General features: G+C 33.2%; 1 protein-coding gene across 2 annotated transcripts in view; it reads left to right on the forward strand.

The window, feature by feature from the left end:
• LOC149420254 (metabotropic glutamate receptor 2-like) overlaps window positions 1-18,662 on the forward strand; it is a 710,206-nt gene that overhangs the window by 609,455 nt on the left and 82,089 nt on the right. For both annotated transcript variants that reach the window (XM_089636555.1, XM_089636554.1), the window contains one exon: window positions 17,297-17,455. In XM_089636555.1, coding sequence (XP_089492681.1) covers window positions 17,297-17,455 — 159 coding nt within the window. The remainder of the gene's footprint in view (window positions 1-17,296; window positions 17,456-18,662) is intronic.

The following is an 18,662-nucleotide window of genomic DNA, read 5'->3' on the forward strand; positions in this document are numbered from 1 at the left end:
CGATAGTACTGCGTCCCCGTGGCCATTCACGAGTACATTGTTGTATATTATTTGAGCGTTTGGTTGGGTAAATCATCAGATTTGGCAACATTGGGTTAATTTACAACGATGCCGCTTGATGCTCAGAACTAAGAAGCATCATGCGTGGTTTTTAATGCATAACGACGATCGTGCTGCGTCTACGCATTACGTTGGTAGTATTGCGTCCGTTCACGAATAGATATTATTTTTAATACATATCGATGGTAGTGCTCTATATCCACGCATTACATCGATAGTATTGCGTACCAGTGGCCGATCTAGATTAGGTATTATTTTTAATTAATGAAGACAATATTAGCGAAATTCAATCGAACATCTGAAACGGAAAAATCTGAAAAAGGCACTGTCACATTTGGGACTCGAACCCAGGACCTTTGGGTTTCCGAGCCGTGACCCTACCAACTGAGATAATGTGTCCCTATCTGATTCGGTCATATTTACTGTAATATACTTCGACTAAGAATTACCAACAGAGTGGAAGTTACTCCCAGTATCGCCCTGGTGTAAAACCACCATTCAGAATTGAAACGTTGCTCCAAGTGGCTTTAGCCGTGTTTAGTAACTAGATCTGAATAGCCAGGTACTTCCCCACCTTTCTCTTCCCCAACTCTTCCCCTTCAATATACCCCAATTGGGGATGCCATAGTCTCACTAGCTCCAGACGGGAGCAGTTGGGACTCTTGTGAGATATTCACTATAAAAATAAAACATACTTAATCTTAATTTTCTTAACGCATATTTTTATTGGCTGCTATCTTTATGTATCATTGCAGGATTCAACTCGAACTAAATGCTATCTGGATAGTGTCTTGGATACATTTATCAATTTTTAATTAATATGCAACACCTATTGACTTTTCTTCATGTCTAGGATGATTATTATTTTATATTATATCTCTACACTATGCTTTCAAAACTCGTATGAGCGGAGTTTACACAAACACACTATTTTACATTGAAATCATTATCGAACGAAGAACGAAACAATATTGTTTTTTGAAGAACATTCGGTGGTAGCGAAACCCGGTCGAAACAAAATATAAAAAATAAAAGTGGTGTTTACAAAGTTATTGTTAAATTATTATTTAATTGCAAAGAAAATCGACTTAAAATTCTCTAATACCACCTCATAATTTTTCTTATTGTTTCATATTATTTATTTTATTTCAGGGAAATCAACAGTTTACAATGTGGTTCATTAATACATGTGTAATTTACCTAACTAAGAAACCAATTACAGATTTCCTCAATATACTATTCTATTATGTATCTAAAAATTTAAACACTATACTTACAAGAACTAAAAAATACTAAATTTATCGAAGAAAACAAACACTTTGTAGCTTGACATTATACAAAATGAAACAAATACTTTGTTTTAAAAGACTTTATTTTAATTTATATTTCGTTGACCGGTTTGGATTGAACACAAATATTGTGATAAATAAATATAAAGTGGTTTAAAACAAAGTACGGTTTTATTTTGTAAAAAATATAACGTTATTCAAGAGGGAGCTTATTATAACATAATATATGTCATTAGTCATTACATAATATAATTACATTTTATGCAGTTTGGTACACGTTTAATACATTTTAAATTGAGTTTTTTAATTTATTTTGGTTACATTGAAGATAGAATCAGAGAGAATGTTACTATACATATGTTGAACATATTCTTCTAAGACAAGCATTTTTATTTGAATTGGTTTTACAGTGTTTTTCTTTAAATAGATTACATGAGCATGTGTGCCGTGTAGGTACTTTCAAATCAATTCTGCTTAATAAACTCCACATATTATATTTCTGCGTATCATTTCTTGGTATTATTTATATCTAACCTGTTTTTATTACTTTTATTGTATTTTCTTGTAAGGTTATTAAGAGTTTTTGTAATAATATTTGCAATATAAATATATGTAAAAATATATAGTTGTCCTCTCCTAAGCACAAGCATCTGATTTATCAGAAAAGTGATTGAAATATTATATAATATTATGTTGTTTAATATTGTAACACCAAAGATGTTAAGAAATAAAAAAATATATATATTTTTATTTTTAACTTTATGGTATTAATAAGTTTAAATCCTTAATTGAAATATTGCAATTTGAGGTTGAACTAATTAAGTTAAATATAAAAACAGATATTATTATATTGAATACGAAACGACAGAAGTGCTGCGTCGATGGTATTGTATCCTCGTGATCAATCACGAATAGATATTATTTTGTATACATAACGACGGCCGTGCTGCGTCCACGCATTACGTCGATAGTATTGCGTCCCCATGGCCGTTGGCGAATTCGTACATTTTTATGTATCGTTTGAGTCCTTGGTGAAGCAAAACGCCAGATTTGGCAACATTCAGTTCATTTACAACGATGCCACTTACATAAATATTACATAATATTATGTAGTAAATATTCTAACGCTAAAGATGTTAAGAAATAGATATTAAAAAATATATATATTTTTATTTTTAACTTAATGATAGTAATAAGTTTAACTCATTAATTAAAATATTACAATTCGAGGTTGAACTAATTAAGTTAGATATAAAAAACAGATATTATTATATTGAATACGTAACGGTGGAAGTGCTTCGTCGATGGTATTGTATCCTCGTGACCGATCACGAGTAGATATTATTTTGTATACATAACGACGGCCGTGCTGCGTCCACGCATTACGTCGATAGTATTGCGTCCTCGTGTCAGTTTGCGAATATATACATTTTTATGTATTGTTTGAGCCTTTGGTGAAGCAAAACGGTAGATTTGGCAACATTCAGTTCATTTACAACGATGCCACGTAGCACTCAGAATTAAAAATCACCCAGCGCGGGTGGACATTTTTGTATAATGGTTTAGAGTAGACGGTAAATTGATATCCCGACCTAAAAAGGTCCGACCGCCTTCTGCAATGGAGCGAACTGGCGAATTATGAAATGATACATTTTTATTCAGGATATCGTTGTAAAAATGATTGTCGCACGCCTGCGCCCAGTAGATACTTTTGTATACAAGATGCAACAAGATATTCATTCAAAATTCTCACTATCAATAGACAGTTTTTTGTCAGGTCTGGTGTGTTTCTGGATGTCAAAAAAATAAAATATATATATATACATATATTTTTTTATATACCGCACAAGAGTCTCAACCGCTCCCGTCTGGAACAGCGAGACTGTGGCATCCCCAATCTGAGTACTAGGGTGAAGGTATTGGGGGGGGGGAAGAAGATGGGGAAGAGAAATGTAGAAAAGTACCTGGCTATTTATATCTGGTCACCAAACACGGCAAAAGCTTAGAAATAACGTTTCCATTCGGAATGGTGGTCTCACATCAGGGCGATACTGAGAGTATATTTCACTCTGGAACGTGCTGCAAACACACTTTATATTATGTTTAATGTATTAATTGTGAAATAACACAAACAAATAAAAAATTATTTGGGCACGCCGGGTTTGACCGTCAGATTACGGGATTCGGATTGCGAGTTGAGAGTCTTACCTCTCAACCACAGATGCTGTATTTAATTAATTAATTCACTATGAACGTGAAAAGTTCACTAGAAGAGTAAGAAATATTTTGTGTTGTTTATTTATTTGTTAATTTATTTATTACACCTAATAGACTTTTACATTCTAGTTTAATAGTTGAGTATCGCAGTTATTATAAATTCTTAAAAATTAAAACAATAGAGAAAACAAAATAGAATGAAAAAAAAATGTTACAAAAAAGCGTATAATAAAAAAAGATACATTGGTAAAAACGATAAGAAGTCTCACATATGTAGATATTCAAAATGAACAAAAGATTGCAAAAAATATAGATGTCGATTTGTCTAGATATATAAAAGAATTAAAATAAACAATATTTATATTGATTATTTTTAAGGTGAAATATATCTCCCATATCAGAATAAGTCATGCAATCCTAAGGGGTTTTATAATATAAGGGGCATAACAACGGCCTAAATGTACCTTTTGAAACTCTCAAAACAAATCCAAGAGTCTTAAGGGCCTTATATACGGAAGACGTAAAAATGAAATCGACCTTCAAAACGCCATGTAACAAACAAATAATATACACTCGGACGCTAGAATAAATTATTCAGTATGGACGTGAAACCTTTATTAGAATAGTCAGCAATATACGGAAGACGTAACAATTGAATTAGAGTGAACGGACGTGAAACCTATATTAAAGGAACCTTCAATATATAAAAAATATACACCCGGACGTGAGTATGTACGTGACGCTAGAAATGTATGAAAGTGTAATAAACATCAAAACCTGCATTATTATGAATATTAAAAAAATATGATATTAGCGATTATTGTGAGTAAAACATAGTGCAATATTCACAAAAACAATCTAAAAAAAAGAACTAGAAGTGCTGGACGCCCAAAGACGGATTTACGCACGGACGCAATAAATGTTGTGGGACCTATATATATATATATATTTTAAATTACAAGAATATTACTTACTTTTATAAATCGCTAGAAAATGTTTTGCACCACTGCCAACAGTTATGTTTCGAGTTTGTTTGTAATTATGTTTTGTGTAATATTGTGACAATTATAATTGCTGAATGTACTGTAGCCTGAGCCCAAATAAGTATTTGCTGGTTGAACTCCTCTATACAATATACAATTTACTTATCGTATACTAATACTTACCTGTGTTGTGCCAACTTGTCTTTCATGCTCAGCTTATTATCATAAATACTATGTTATACTTCTTATGATGCTATATAGGTACTTGTTATAATGCTCCTGTATAATTTACCTTGCATGTAAAAGCCGTCAAGGCGTGAACAAACAAATAAATAAATAAATAAAATAACACAAAAGGTCACACAATATACATCCTAAATTAATCCTGGCTGATTGAATTGAACAAACCTATTTTTTATATTGGCTTCGTCTGGCAGACGTCTTTAACAGGCTTCTAAATAGTCACATAGTAAAGGAAAGGTTTGGTGCACGCTGTCCCGGGAATGCAGGAGTAGTATTAAGTAAATATTACAGATAAATGCTAGTTATAATGAAGACCCCACTAAAGTGAACTTAAAAGATGTGCACGTTTTACTAGTGTTATTTTTGTAGATTATTCAACAAAACGGCTTGTTATTTAGTATTTAAACTTTCTCCAGAGGAATTAATAATAATAATAATAATAATAATAATAATGTTTATTTCAGCTGGACAGAGCGGTGTGTGCAATGCTCTGCCTGCCATAAAAGTTTACATTTAAGTTAATACATAAAAATAAAATGAATAAAGATATAAATAAAAATAATAAATAAAAAATCAATACATTGATGTGCACATTCGGACTTTATGGTGGCTTGAGTGAAATTCTCCATCTCCGGTGTAGAGGCGCTCCCTGCCACTGGGCAACGGCCTGGACAAGAGTGTTGTCCGATCTCTGGTAGCGCTGACTCGTCCCGGCTATTCTGTGGCGCATCAAAGCAGCGAACCCATGCACCCTTCCTTCGGTGAACATCTGTGAAGCGCTGCATCGCCAGGGGAGGCCAAATAGGGCTCTGTATGCGTGGTTGTACTGTATTCGGAGTGTGTTCATGACGCCTTGTGTGTATGTCGTCCATAGCTCGCTAGTGTAGAAGCTCATACAAAATGTTTGGAAAAGTTGCTCCTTCACCGGAGGACTGCATTTGTTGAATCTCCTGGCAAGCATGTTAGCTCTCACACTCAGTACTCTTCTTTGACGTTCTATGTCTTTTTTATCATTTAGGTCATCGGTGATGACATGCCCCAAATATTTGATTTCGCTGCAAATTGTCAGGTTGGCCCCGCCGAGACGTATGGATGGAATGACAGTGGGACCAGTATTTGCTTTAAATATCAGCAGGGATGACTTTTTAGCATTGTACATCAGCCCATGACTGTCAACGTAAGCTTCGCATATTGCCAGAAGTTTTCTCATCGCTCTTATCGATGGAGCTAGTATGACCATGTCGTCTGCATAGCTAATATTGTTCATACATACCCCGGCAATATGGCATCCGATTCTTGTCGTATTTAGTGTTTTACTAAGTTCATCCATATACACGTTGAAAAGCACTGGGGACATTGAGCCTCCTTGTCTAACGCCGCACTTTAATTTGGCTGCTTCTGATAGGCTTTCATTCCATCTGACAAAGTTTTCCTGTTGGTTGTACCATGTTCTCAATATATTAACAATTTGTGGTGGAACTTGTCGTTCGGTCAGTTTTTTCCACAACGCATTATGACAAACCCTGTCAAAGGCTTTGCTTAAGTCTAGGAAGCATGCGTACACCGTTGTTTTTCTGGCTTTATAGTATTCGATTGTTTGTTTCATGCTATATATGGCCGTATCAGTAGAGCATCCAGCTTTGAAGCCCATTTGAGAGTCCTCTGTATTGAGCTTGTCTTCCGTTAAATTTAAGATGACCTTTTCGAAGATTCTTGCAATTATTGTGGCAAGAGATATGGGTCTGTAATTAACAGATGATGTCAAGTTCAACTGGCGGCTTTTTGGGATCGGTATTATTATTGTTTTGGACAGCTCTTTCGGAATGTGTCCGAGGCCGATCATGGCAGTGAAGAGAGAGGCAAGCAGTATTGTTAAATACTCCCCCGCATGCTTTACATGTTCTATCACTAGTCCATCGTGACCTGCAGATTTACCTCCTGCCATGTTGCGTATTGCTCGCTGGATCATCTCAGGTAATATGACGATGGACGGCTGTTGTTCTGGTTGATGCGTTTTTGTCTCAATCTCTTCAACCATTATTTGCGGTTGATCTGGTGCGGAGCAGAATGTATTTCTGAAAACTTCAGCAATATCTTTATTTACAGATTTTCCATCAATCTGGCTCGGTGCGGTGTATTTCGCTTTCAATACGGCATTGGTTTTATTCCAGAAAGATGAAAAATTCTTGCATTCAAAGCTGTTCGCTATTTTGTCCATTTTGTTCTGCTCAAAGCTTCTTTGACAATTCTTATATTTTTTCTTAAAAAGCAATCTGGTTTCTTTTCTAGCTTCCATGATGGGACCTTCAGTAGGTCGTCCATTCTGCAGCCAATTTATGTGTGCATTTCTAGACGCTTCATAATATAAGGCAACCTGCTCATTCCAACCCGCTGTAGCCTTCCATTTTCTCCCATTTTTTGGCCTTCTCCCTGTGTTAAACGCAGATATAGCTGAGTTACTCAATGCTTGTACAATGTTTTTGTATAGGTCATCGATTTGGGCTACATTCATCGTGGTGCTGTCATAAGTTTCTGTGTTGGTTCCATAAATTATCTGAAGTTGACCTATTGCAAATTGGGCATACCTGGAGTAGGACTGCACTTCTACATGACTTTTGGGCCGCCATCAACACGGATCCTCTACTTTTGTGTGACTTGCGGTATATGTGGGTAACCCATTAGTTCTTAGAGTGGTGTGCATTGGTCTATGATCAGACCAGTCGGACTTGTAGTCAATATACATATTTTCTATTGTATTGAGTACTGCCTGAGTCACTAGACAGTGGTCGAGCCACTTCGTGGTATTATGTGCATCGCTTACGTATGTGTAGGAGTCAAGCGGGAGTATGTCAACATCCGCAATTTGTAGGTTATATTCGGAGCAGAATGATTTAAGCTCACGTCCAAATGGCGAATTCATGTCGGCATTAAAGTCTCCCAGAATAATACAATTAGGGTTGTCTCTTTCCTCAATTATCGTGTGCATTTTTGATAGACAGGATAAATATTCCGGTAAATTATCAGTGTTGTCCACTGGCATGTATACACTCATGACAAGTAATGTTCCAGTGTTAAGTGTGATATCAATCGCTATTATCCTGGGAGTTTCACAGTCGATTGTCACTGCCTTGAATGATTTCCTCCATAGTATAGCTAGTCCGCCATATGGTCGTCCTCGTAGTGGGCCATTAGAGACGTCTACCGCTGAGGTACCATAGCTCATGAATTCAGGGTGAATTTCGCTAAGAAAATCTAAATCAGTTGGTATAAGCCATGTCTCTTGCAACAGAATGATGTCGTTTGTAATACACAGATCAGAAATAAATTTTTCTACTCTTTTTACAGATCGGCAATTGATCGAAGTGATGTTTAACTTATTCATTTTGTTTTGTTCCTTTCGTGGTTCGCTCGATAGCTTCTCTGTATCTTCTAAATACGATGCCTTGGGGCCAGAAATCGTGATTCATCACAGTTTTAATGTCGCTTTGCTGGATCATGATTTTAAATGTCCTGAATGGAGTTTCTTTGAAAGGTTTTAGGATTTCAACATTAATTACTTTTAAACCTTTATTTTCGCAAAATAATTTTACATCTTCTGTGTTTGTTTCAAGTGCGAAACGAGATACATATAGCCCTATTGAAAGGTTTGCTATTTTTAAATTTCCTTCATTACTTCCTGTTCCACGATTATTTAAGAATCGCTTCTTGCGATGTTTATTCATAACAACCGTAAAACCATTGTTTACGTTTGACGCGTTTGACAGTGAACTGCTTCGGGCTGCTTCGGTTTTTTCCGGCTCTCTTCGGGCTTTCTCACTAACACTAGCATAAGTACTAATCTCTACCTAACCTTACCTAACCCAACCAAGGTACACGGAGTATTATGAGCATTGCTAATTTATTAAAAATCTCTTTAAAATATCGGTAATCCGGCTAAAATTACGATAACAGGGCTTAACAAATGAATTTACGGATTTCCTGTTATTTGATTTCGGAACACATGCAATTGCCAACATCTCGATAATATAACTGTAATTTACTAAATGTTTATCAATAACCCTTTTAATTCGTTTTTTAAGGGCCTCAATCCCGTTTTAAATTCGAATTCCAATAATTTTTAGAGTTTCTTAATAAATTTGCAATAATCATAGAGAAATCTGTTTTTTTTTGCATTTACTAACGAGTACGAATATTAAAGGTATCATCTTCAATATCAGGAAATTGCAATTGTTTCTATTATAAAAATACTTACCTATTGCATAATGTTGTTCTATTTTCCTTATAATTAGTGTAATCCCTCACCAGTACAAAACCAGTTTCTTATTTCGTGAGATTGCGATTATAAATATATTTTGTAACAATATGTAATTTATATAACATCACTGTACTCACTTATTTATCTTAAATAAATAAATAAAATATTTTAACTGAAATCGAAACCAACAATACCGGCCTACAAAAAAGCGTTAAAGCTTTTCACCATATTTTAAAAAGAGTAAGCTTTCCTGATCCAAAAGATTTAAAATTTTCCCTCTTTACGAAGAGTGGTTCCGAGGGAAGCGTACGCTTACAGCTTTGCGAAGAAGTCAGGTGCAAGATAATATTTGGTTTAAGGAAAATTTATTACCCTTTTTGGGTCTAAAGGAAGGTCACAAAGTTTAAGCAAAGTTCGACAAAACAATGCCTTAAATGGTGCTTAGTTTCTCTCTAAATTCCGCAGATATTGGATATTTCGGAACGGTGTTTTGGATTAATGCCAAATTGGAATCAGTATCAAAGGTTTTATGGGGTCACTAATAACAATTTAAAAGCTATTGATAATACATATATTTCAATTTTTGAAAATATTCAAAGCTTTTTTTTTGTAAGCAATTTCATGAATACAAAAAGTTGAAAAGGTTTTTTGAATCCACATTCAAAAACACGAATCAGAAAAAAATACCTTTGTCTTCCAAAAAAATAAAATTGAAATAATTAAAGTTACTTGTTCAAACAAACCAAAATAATATTTTATATGCGGACATATTGTTTTCCATACATTTTGAACACCTGCGTAGAGACTTACAAAATGGCTAAAGTTTTTGGATGAAAAAATGACGAAAAGTTCGTGAAGGGATTGCCGACTTAACTACTTTGCCAGTTAACTGTGACGAATGAGGGTGGCGTTAGGGGCAGGGGTGTTAAAAGGTATCTGAGATGTTCCCCGATTTTAAATTTTCACTGATTTTCTTTCAAGTGATTTCGTTTTTTTTTGTTAAACTTTTTAAATAAGGAATATCTAATATGTATAACGTTTACTTTGCGAAAATTTACTAAGTGTATTTTATATTAGGGTGGGTGGCTATTATTTATTATTCACTTGTAAAGCAAATCTCGGTTGCAACTAATCGCCTATTTAAATGACCGACGGGAAAATATGTGAAAGCCTTTGTTTATTCACCGAACCAAACGAGAGTGGAATATTGACAAAAAAATAGAACCAGTCTTTAAAACGATATTTCACTTTTGGACAATTACATTTATTTGTAAAATGGTCGGGTTGATTGTCCTAAATTGGTCGGGTCGAAATTGTTATAATGTTTAAATAAAGGTTTATTTAAATTTTGGTAGTAAGATTACATTCTTGTAACCTAAATAAAATAAAAACATGTAATATTTGGCGCTACTAAAACAGCAGTATATTTAGAAATTCTCATGACACCATGGAATTACATCATTCATACGTGGAGTGAAGAGTCCACAATGTTCCTTCGTTGCGTAGCGGGTCGTAATAAAAAAACGCGACATAAGAAGTGAGTGTGAATTAACAAAATTATTATGCAAGCGGATCAGGTAGAAATAATGTACTTTCTTATTTAAAATACCTATTCAATTTGTAATTTATCGTCGACTTTTTAAATTTATGGTTTTTAGTTGCGAAGAACATAGAATGCTGTTTAATTTGTTTTTGAAACATAGTTGCTCAATACTGAGCACTCTTTATTTTGGTAATGACCTATCAATGCTGAATGCAGAAAAATATTTAATTTGTTATTGACTTTTCGCTGCTGAACCTTTAATGCGATTTAGTTTATAATTTTACGTCGCGGAATGTAGAATACTGTTTAATTTCTTGATGACCTAACGTTGCTGAACGTAGAATACTATTTTATTTGCTGAATATATAATACTATTTAGTGTATAATTTTACAATGTTGCGAAACGTTGAATACTCCTTATTTTGTTATTGACCTTTAGTTGCTGAACGTAGAATATTATTAAGTTAAAAATGTTACGTTGCTGGAGATATAATATTGTTTAATTTGCTATTTACCTATCGTTGCTGAACGTAGAACAGTTTTCAATTGAATATTTATTTATTTATCACTGAACGTCGAACACTAAGGACGGGTTGTTTTTGAGAATTTGAACAATTCATCAAATTTTAACGTTCATTTTCGGGTTCTGTGAAAGATTTATTCAAGTTCTGTTATTATATCATTGTAGGCTAGTTGCTTGACAAAACTGAAATAAAAACAGAACTTGAAAAAATCTTTCACAGAACTTGAAAATGAACGTTGAAATTTGATGAATTGTTCAAATTCTCCGAAACAACCCGTCCTAAGTAATTTTCCTTCCCTTCAAATATTTTTCGAATGTTGAATTTCCTTCTTTCAAGCAATGATTCTAAATCAAATCAAAAAATATTAGCTGACCTCATAAACCTTATTTCTGAATTGCTGAATGAATAATGAATAATATTACAAGGGGTTTGTTTATTTTGGGCAAACACAGACGATGAGGAATACAAATAATGGAGAAAAGGACTACTCTTCTCAATGAATATATTGATTTTGTGTCGTTAGTATATAGTATAATATAACACTGCTTTGGAATAATTCTTTTTTTTTTATGCTTCGATTTTGTTGTCCGGGTTAAATCTTCCCCATAGGAAAAACTAAACCCTTCCACTCACTTTTCCACAAATGATCAGCTAGTCAATCAACATTATGCAAGTGCATTATATAAGTAAAATAAATACAAAACAATACAAGAACAACAACTCGTCAACTCACCAGATATCAAATAGGAAAAAAATTCACCGACTCCAGATATTTTCATATCAGAGGGTTCGGCTCGGTAGAACTTCTAACAGGGCCTATAAATCCTACTGATCCCTCAACATAAATATTTAAAAAATCTTTCGTTATCCTACATGTATTCAAAATGACCGACTTTTGCATCTTTATATATAAATTTTTTGATAGATCTAATACGCCTAAATTTTTAATGAGAGAGCTAGGTATAATGCCAGTAGCCGAAATAACGAATGGTAATATTTTTATAGTCTGAGAATGCCAAATTCTATTTTCTTCTTTTTTCATGAACAAATTTTTGAATTTTACAGGAATTTGGAATAGCGACATCAATGATATAAGTTATTTTTTTTAATTTTGTCATGTAAAACTATATCGGGTCTATTATGACTAATCGTTCGGTCTGTTAGTATAGTTTTATCATAATATATTTTATAAAATTCGTTTTCTAAAAATGATTTTGGTTTGTATTCATAATATGGTATTATATTACGGCAGTCAATCAAGTTATGTTTAATTACCAAATTTTGGTGAATTATTTTTAAAACTTGATTGTGCCTAAATGTATACTCGTACGGTGCTAATATTGAACATAAAAATAAATAATAACATAAACATAACAGTATTTATGATAATAATTAGTCCTATAAATATAATGAATCGTACAAATATATGTAATATTATAAATATCCCTTCATCTGGCACCATTCGTATTTTTGTTCCCATTCTCATTGTTACATTGTGTCCACGAAATCCATTTAGCATTTAACCCTTGGTCTGATTTTTTTTTTCTACAAAAATTCACCCGCTACCCTCATAACTTTGTGCAGCCCTAGTTTACGAGCGGAACAATTGGATAAAAGGCATTGTTATTTTTGCATATTCAATTATCAAATGTATTAAAAATATATTTATGAACAGGTCAAAAATAGACAATATGTTTAATGTAATTCTCTTTTTATTGGTGTTGTGTTTAATTCTCAGATTTTTAAAATTATTTTATCTTCAAGTTTCTACTTACTTGCGGTAATAAATGTCAGTTAGGTACTTACCTAAATGAAATTTAGTAATATTAATCAAAATTCAAAATTAAAAAAAATATTTATTGCACAAAAAGAGTACAAAGGGTATAACTTATAGATTACATCCTATTTCTTCCAGCTAACCCAACAAATACACATTATATCACATAACCCAACAATTACATGTTAACAAATAAATAACAGTAAATAAAAAAACAGAGGTATTTAATTCATGTAAAGTTTTCATTCAAGGTGTAGTGACATTTGTTTAAAAGAAATGTTTTTAGTGTTGACTTAAATTTAAGTGTGTCGGTTATTTGTTTTATGCTACATGAAGGTTGTTATATATTTTAATGGCCATGTAGTGTGGTCCTTTTTGAAAAATAGTTTTGTTTGCTTTTGGGATTAATAGGTTTTCTATGAACCTTGTAGCGTGTTTATGTGTTGAGTTTTTTTGTGGGAACTTTTCTGGAGATGATTGTACAAACAGGCATAACTCCATTATATATATATATGTCCGTCACTGTCAGAAGTAAAAGATTTTTAAAAATTGGTCTACATGAATCCCGGTGATCAGAGTTTGTAATTTTTAGTAGGCACCTCTTTTGGATAATAAAAACATCTTTGGCGTTTACTGAGTTTCCCCAAAAAACTATTCCGTATTTTATTATTGATTATACGTATCCATAGTATGCGGTGATTACTGAATCGATGTTGAAGATATTTTTAAGAGTGCCTAGAACAAAAGAAAAGCTACTGATTTTTGCAACAACTTTAGATACATGTTCTTTCCAGTTAATATTTACAAAATTTTAGAAGTTCAGTTTTGTTTGTGTTAAGCGACAGATTTCGTGATAACAGCCAGTTTGCTATCAATTGACAAGTCTCGTTAACATGTTTATTAAACTCGTCAACATCTCCAGTACATTCAAATAACAGAGCAGTGTCATCAGCAAGCATTGAACAATCTGTGCCAGCAATTATTGGAAGTTCGTTTATGTACACAAGGAAGAAGAGAGGCCCAAGAATGCTTCCTTGTGGCACGCCCTTGTTTATGGTTCTCCATTGTGATTCTACCATGTGTTGCATCATTTTTTCGTCAATATTTGAAATTTGAACTTTCTGCTTACGATTTTTGAGGTATGATTCAAACCATTTTAAGGCTAAGCCCCTTATACCGATGTGTTCAAGTTTAATTAGAAGAAGCTTATGGTCAACATTATCAAATGCTTTTGAGAGGTCGAGAAAAATGCCTACGGTTTTTTTGCTAACATTTATACTATCTAGAATTTTGTTTATAAATTTTAAGACTACCTGTGTTGTTGAACGACCTTAACGAAATCCAAATTGTTGTGGACAAATTATCTCGAATTTTTCGAGGTAGTTATAAATGCGATTGTACATGGCTCTTTCAAATATTTTAGAAAAATTTTGTAATAAGGATATTGGCCTATAGTTTGAAATTTCTTGTTTAGGGCCCTTTTTATACAGCGGCACAATAACGGATTGTTGTAAGTGTTCTGGGAAAGTTCCAGATTCAAATGATTTATTTATTAGTATTTCTAATGGGTAATTTAAAGCTTCTGCACATGTTTTTATAATTTTAATAGGGATTTTGTCAGTGCCGGTTTTATAAAAAAAGAATGTTTATTTGTGACTGTTTTAGCAGATTTTGGACGCTGTGATGTATTTTGCTGTGGTGGCGGTGGTGCAAAGAAAGTGTTAAATTCATTTGCAATGTTTTCTGGTTTTGATACCATGTTATCATTTATTTTAAGACAGATTTTTGGTTTAATTTTAGATTTTGAACTGCTTAAGTTTTCTTTTATTATGTTCCATATACTTTGATTCCGCGCATTCTGAATACGTTGACTATTGTAATTTCGTTTAGCTATATGTTTTACTTTACTAAGAATTTTTTTGTATTGTTTGTAGTGGTTTATGATTGACATGTCATTTGTTTGTTTTTGTTTTATGTACAGTTGCTTTTTTTGTTTAATAGATATTTTAATACCTTGTGTTATCCAATTTATTTGGCGTTTTTCAGGATGTTTAAATTGTTTGAAGGGGAAACAAAGTTTCATCCCATCATTTATTTCATTAATGAAGTGTTCGTAACTGTCATCAATGGATTCAAATGATTTCAGTGTTTCCCAACATACACATGATAAGTAATTGTCAAACATTTGAGTATTTTCTTTGTTAAATAATTGTTTTTTTGTATACAATGTTTGTTTTATATTATGATCTGTTTTTGTGTGCATTAACTGTGCCATGTGATCTGATACAGCTAATTCGTCTGCAAATGTTTTAGTTTTTATATTGTGACAACTTTAAATATGAGTGTTTTTTTTTTAAAGAAAGACAAAAATTCCCGGGTTACGAATAACCTGACAATATTTGAAAACCTCCTACTACAACCGCAATAGGCGGAAAATGTTGCTTGTGTTGTGAGGGAGGAATTAGCCAGTCGATAAATTGAACACACTACACCTGGGTGGGATCCAAACGCGATGTCAACTCAGCCACCGACAGATCTATAGCTGTTTTGGCGTTCAACGCTTGTCAAACTATGATTAGACCACATTGATGCGAGTTATTTTTACGATTAACATTTACCTCTAACCTATTTTTATTTGTACGATTATGTTTATGTGAATATCGCACAAGAGTCTCAAGGGTTCCCAACTCTCTTGACCCAGTGAAACAATTCCATCCTCAGTAAGGGTATGTTTTGAAGCTGAATGTAGTAGGGGTCGGGAGGAAATGGGGGAGAGGAAGATGGTGACGTACCTAGCTATACAGATCTGGCTGACAAACACGGCTAAAGCCATTTTAAGCAACTTTTCAATTCTAAATGGTGGTCTTAAACCAGGGCGATATTTTTGGCCCAATTTCGTATAAAATGACTTTTAATATTTTCGTTAAAAATCGTTTTTCCTAAAAAATGAATTGTATGAAGATATTAAATATATATTTAATCTTGACTTTGGAGAATTTTCGAAGAGAGAGAGTTATTGAAAAGACAATTATTTTAATTGCCATTTTAAAATTTGGAACTGATTTCACGAACATTCAGACTATCCGTGATTTTTCACTGGCCTGAGGTAGTACATAATGAAAATAAAGAATGACTTATTAGTGCGATTAACAAATCCATAAATAACGTACAGTTTTAAAACACAAATCAAATGGCTTCGGGACCGAGATTAAAAAAAAATCAATGAATAATCCATAATATAAATATATTTTATAAATCAATTGAACACATTTACAAAATAATATATATATATTACTCTTCGAAAATTCTCCAAAGTCAAGACTAAAAAATATGGAATTGGTGTCACAATTTAAAGCAAAATTTCTAGAGTTAATTTAAACGGAGTTACAGACAGATTCACAACCGAAATTTTTATCTTTAATTTCGACAAATTGGCTTTTTGGTCAATTTGAGCTTTTAGTCATATATTGATTTGTGAAACGTGTCATGTGCACGTGAAACCTTTTACTGCTATACATGTCTTTTATATTTTTTATTTATTTATTTCGAAAGCAGTTAATCTAATTAAATGTCACAAAAACACATTAGAATAATACTAAAATCGTAAAAAAAAGTTATGATACTTTTCACTAATTTTCATATCGCCAGTATTCCTGCAATTTAAAGTATGTATGCTCATTAAAAAATGATTCTTGTCAAATTTCAAAAACAAGTCCTTCATACCACAGGAAGGTTTTGAGCTAGATTGGCTCAAAAATAATGTATATATTTATTCAAAAAATGGTTTTTTAACATAAAACACATAATCTGAATATCTCACTAGGGCATTTATGTGTCAATCATATATGTAATCATAACTTTGACATTTGAAATTTTCACGGCCAAAAACATATGAATTCATCTTCCCTGATGCTGTCCAAAACGTTGGCCAAAGGAGGTAGCGTGACGCGGCATAATACCTTAACAATAAATCACTTTGATAACATTGACTTGAATGTGGGAGATGTGAGGTTGATTATTAAATGTATTGAACCAATGATCATCTGGTAATATTTATTAGGCTTTCAGCCTGTTTGATTCATTCTCAACAACGGCAGATTCGTGCAACCCTTAGAATCTGTAAAGCCAAGTAAGCCCTTAGAAAAGAAGAATAGAAAGAAATCCAGTTTTCCATTTATGGGAGTTATGCAGTATATGCACATCTTTAAAGCCTTTATAGATTGCACGCCCCTGCTATTTGAAAATCGAGAAACTTTGAAAACTGAAATTTCATGTTCCTACATAATATTAGGGTCATAATAGGGTCCTTTAAGCCCTGGTGATTAATCATTTCCCATTTATCTTCTGCTTACCAACTCCCGGCCTTGTTCTTACTAGTTTTAATTGATGGTTTATTTTGTTTCAGCTTCGTGGCGGGGGTATTCCTCCGGCACAACGACACGCCGGTGGTGCGAGCTTCTGGGAGAGAGTTGAGCTATGTGCTGCTGGCTGGTATCCTTATGTGCTACTGCGTTACCTTCGCCTTGGTCATCCGCCCTAGTGACCTGGTCTGCGGGATACAGAGGTAACGTAGATATATCCTTAAATATATTGATGATTGCTATGTTTATAGCCCAATTCCGACGTGAGAGGGAACCAGAATGACAATTCGTGGTGGAATTCCATTATAATGATATATTGAAATAAATTTAATCTTTTCCAATTATATTATTTTTTGATCGTGACCGGTTTCAGCTTATTATAGCCATCTTCAGACTTGTAATTATTTCCTTAACTATGGAATATATACATTACATTTGGGTGAAGGGGTGGAGATCAATAGGAACGGTGTACAATGATTTTATTATAATTATAAGGATTTTAACATCTTTGTTGCTTTGTGGTGTTTCACAAACAAACTTACAAAATATTTGATTGTTAAAAAGGCCTAATTACCTCAGTTCTTAAGATTCATTTGCTATTTATTTAGGGAATAACTTAGTTTAATAGTTTTCACCTAATTACAGTAGGTGTCTATTGCTAATATTATTATGTTCTTGTTAACATGTACAATTAACAATTAAAAAATCCCATGTTACCAATGTAACAGTACTAGAGTAACTATAATTTTATGATAATTATAGATGACACAGAGTCATACCGAATGGCATCCGAAGTTTTGTTTTGAATCTTGGCACGCCAAAGGTATGAACAAGTGTGTAACTCCCCTTAGTATTTAGCTACATATATACTCATACTTATGATTTCCACGACCGTTGGTTAAATACGTTTGGCGATTTAGCAGGGGTGCCCGGGTTCATCGGGTGAGGAGTGTTCAGGATGCGCCTGTGAAGAGGCTAGTTTGAGGAGACGAGATATGTTCATGTGTCCGTCACTCCCGGATTCACTGATCCCTAGATTCCTACCCAACCCCCATACCTTTTACATTCCTAGAACCTTCTCTACTTCCTTTCCTTAAAAAAGCGTATATGTATGTAAAATGTATATATATATACATTTTACATCAACGATACTATCATCTCTAGCCGAAACGCACTCTAGATACTGAAAATATCTCTTATTTAAATTAAAACATACGAAGATAAAAAAAACATCGTTAACATTAATACAAATAAAATAAATGACGAACAAAGCGGTCATATAAACAAAAGAAATTGGGATTAATTTTGAAAGGATTTTGAAATAAAAGAAATTGGGATTAATTTTGAAAGGTTAGTTTTAGCCTTAGTTTTATTACGAATAAAAATATTGTAGTACTTTTTTATTTTATT

Source organism: Hesperophylax consimilis, chromosome 10 (assembly GCF_061612785.1).
Source record: "Hesperophylax consimilis isolate HC1 chromosome 10, BYU_Hcon_1.0, whole genome shotgun sequence".
In the NCBI taxonomy this organism is placed as follows: Eukaryota; Metazoa; Arthropoda; class Insecta; order Trichoptera; family Limnephilidae; genus Hesperophylax; species Hesperophylax consimilis.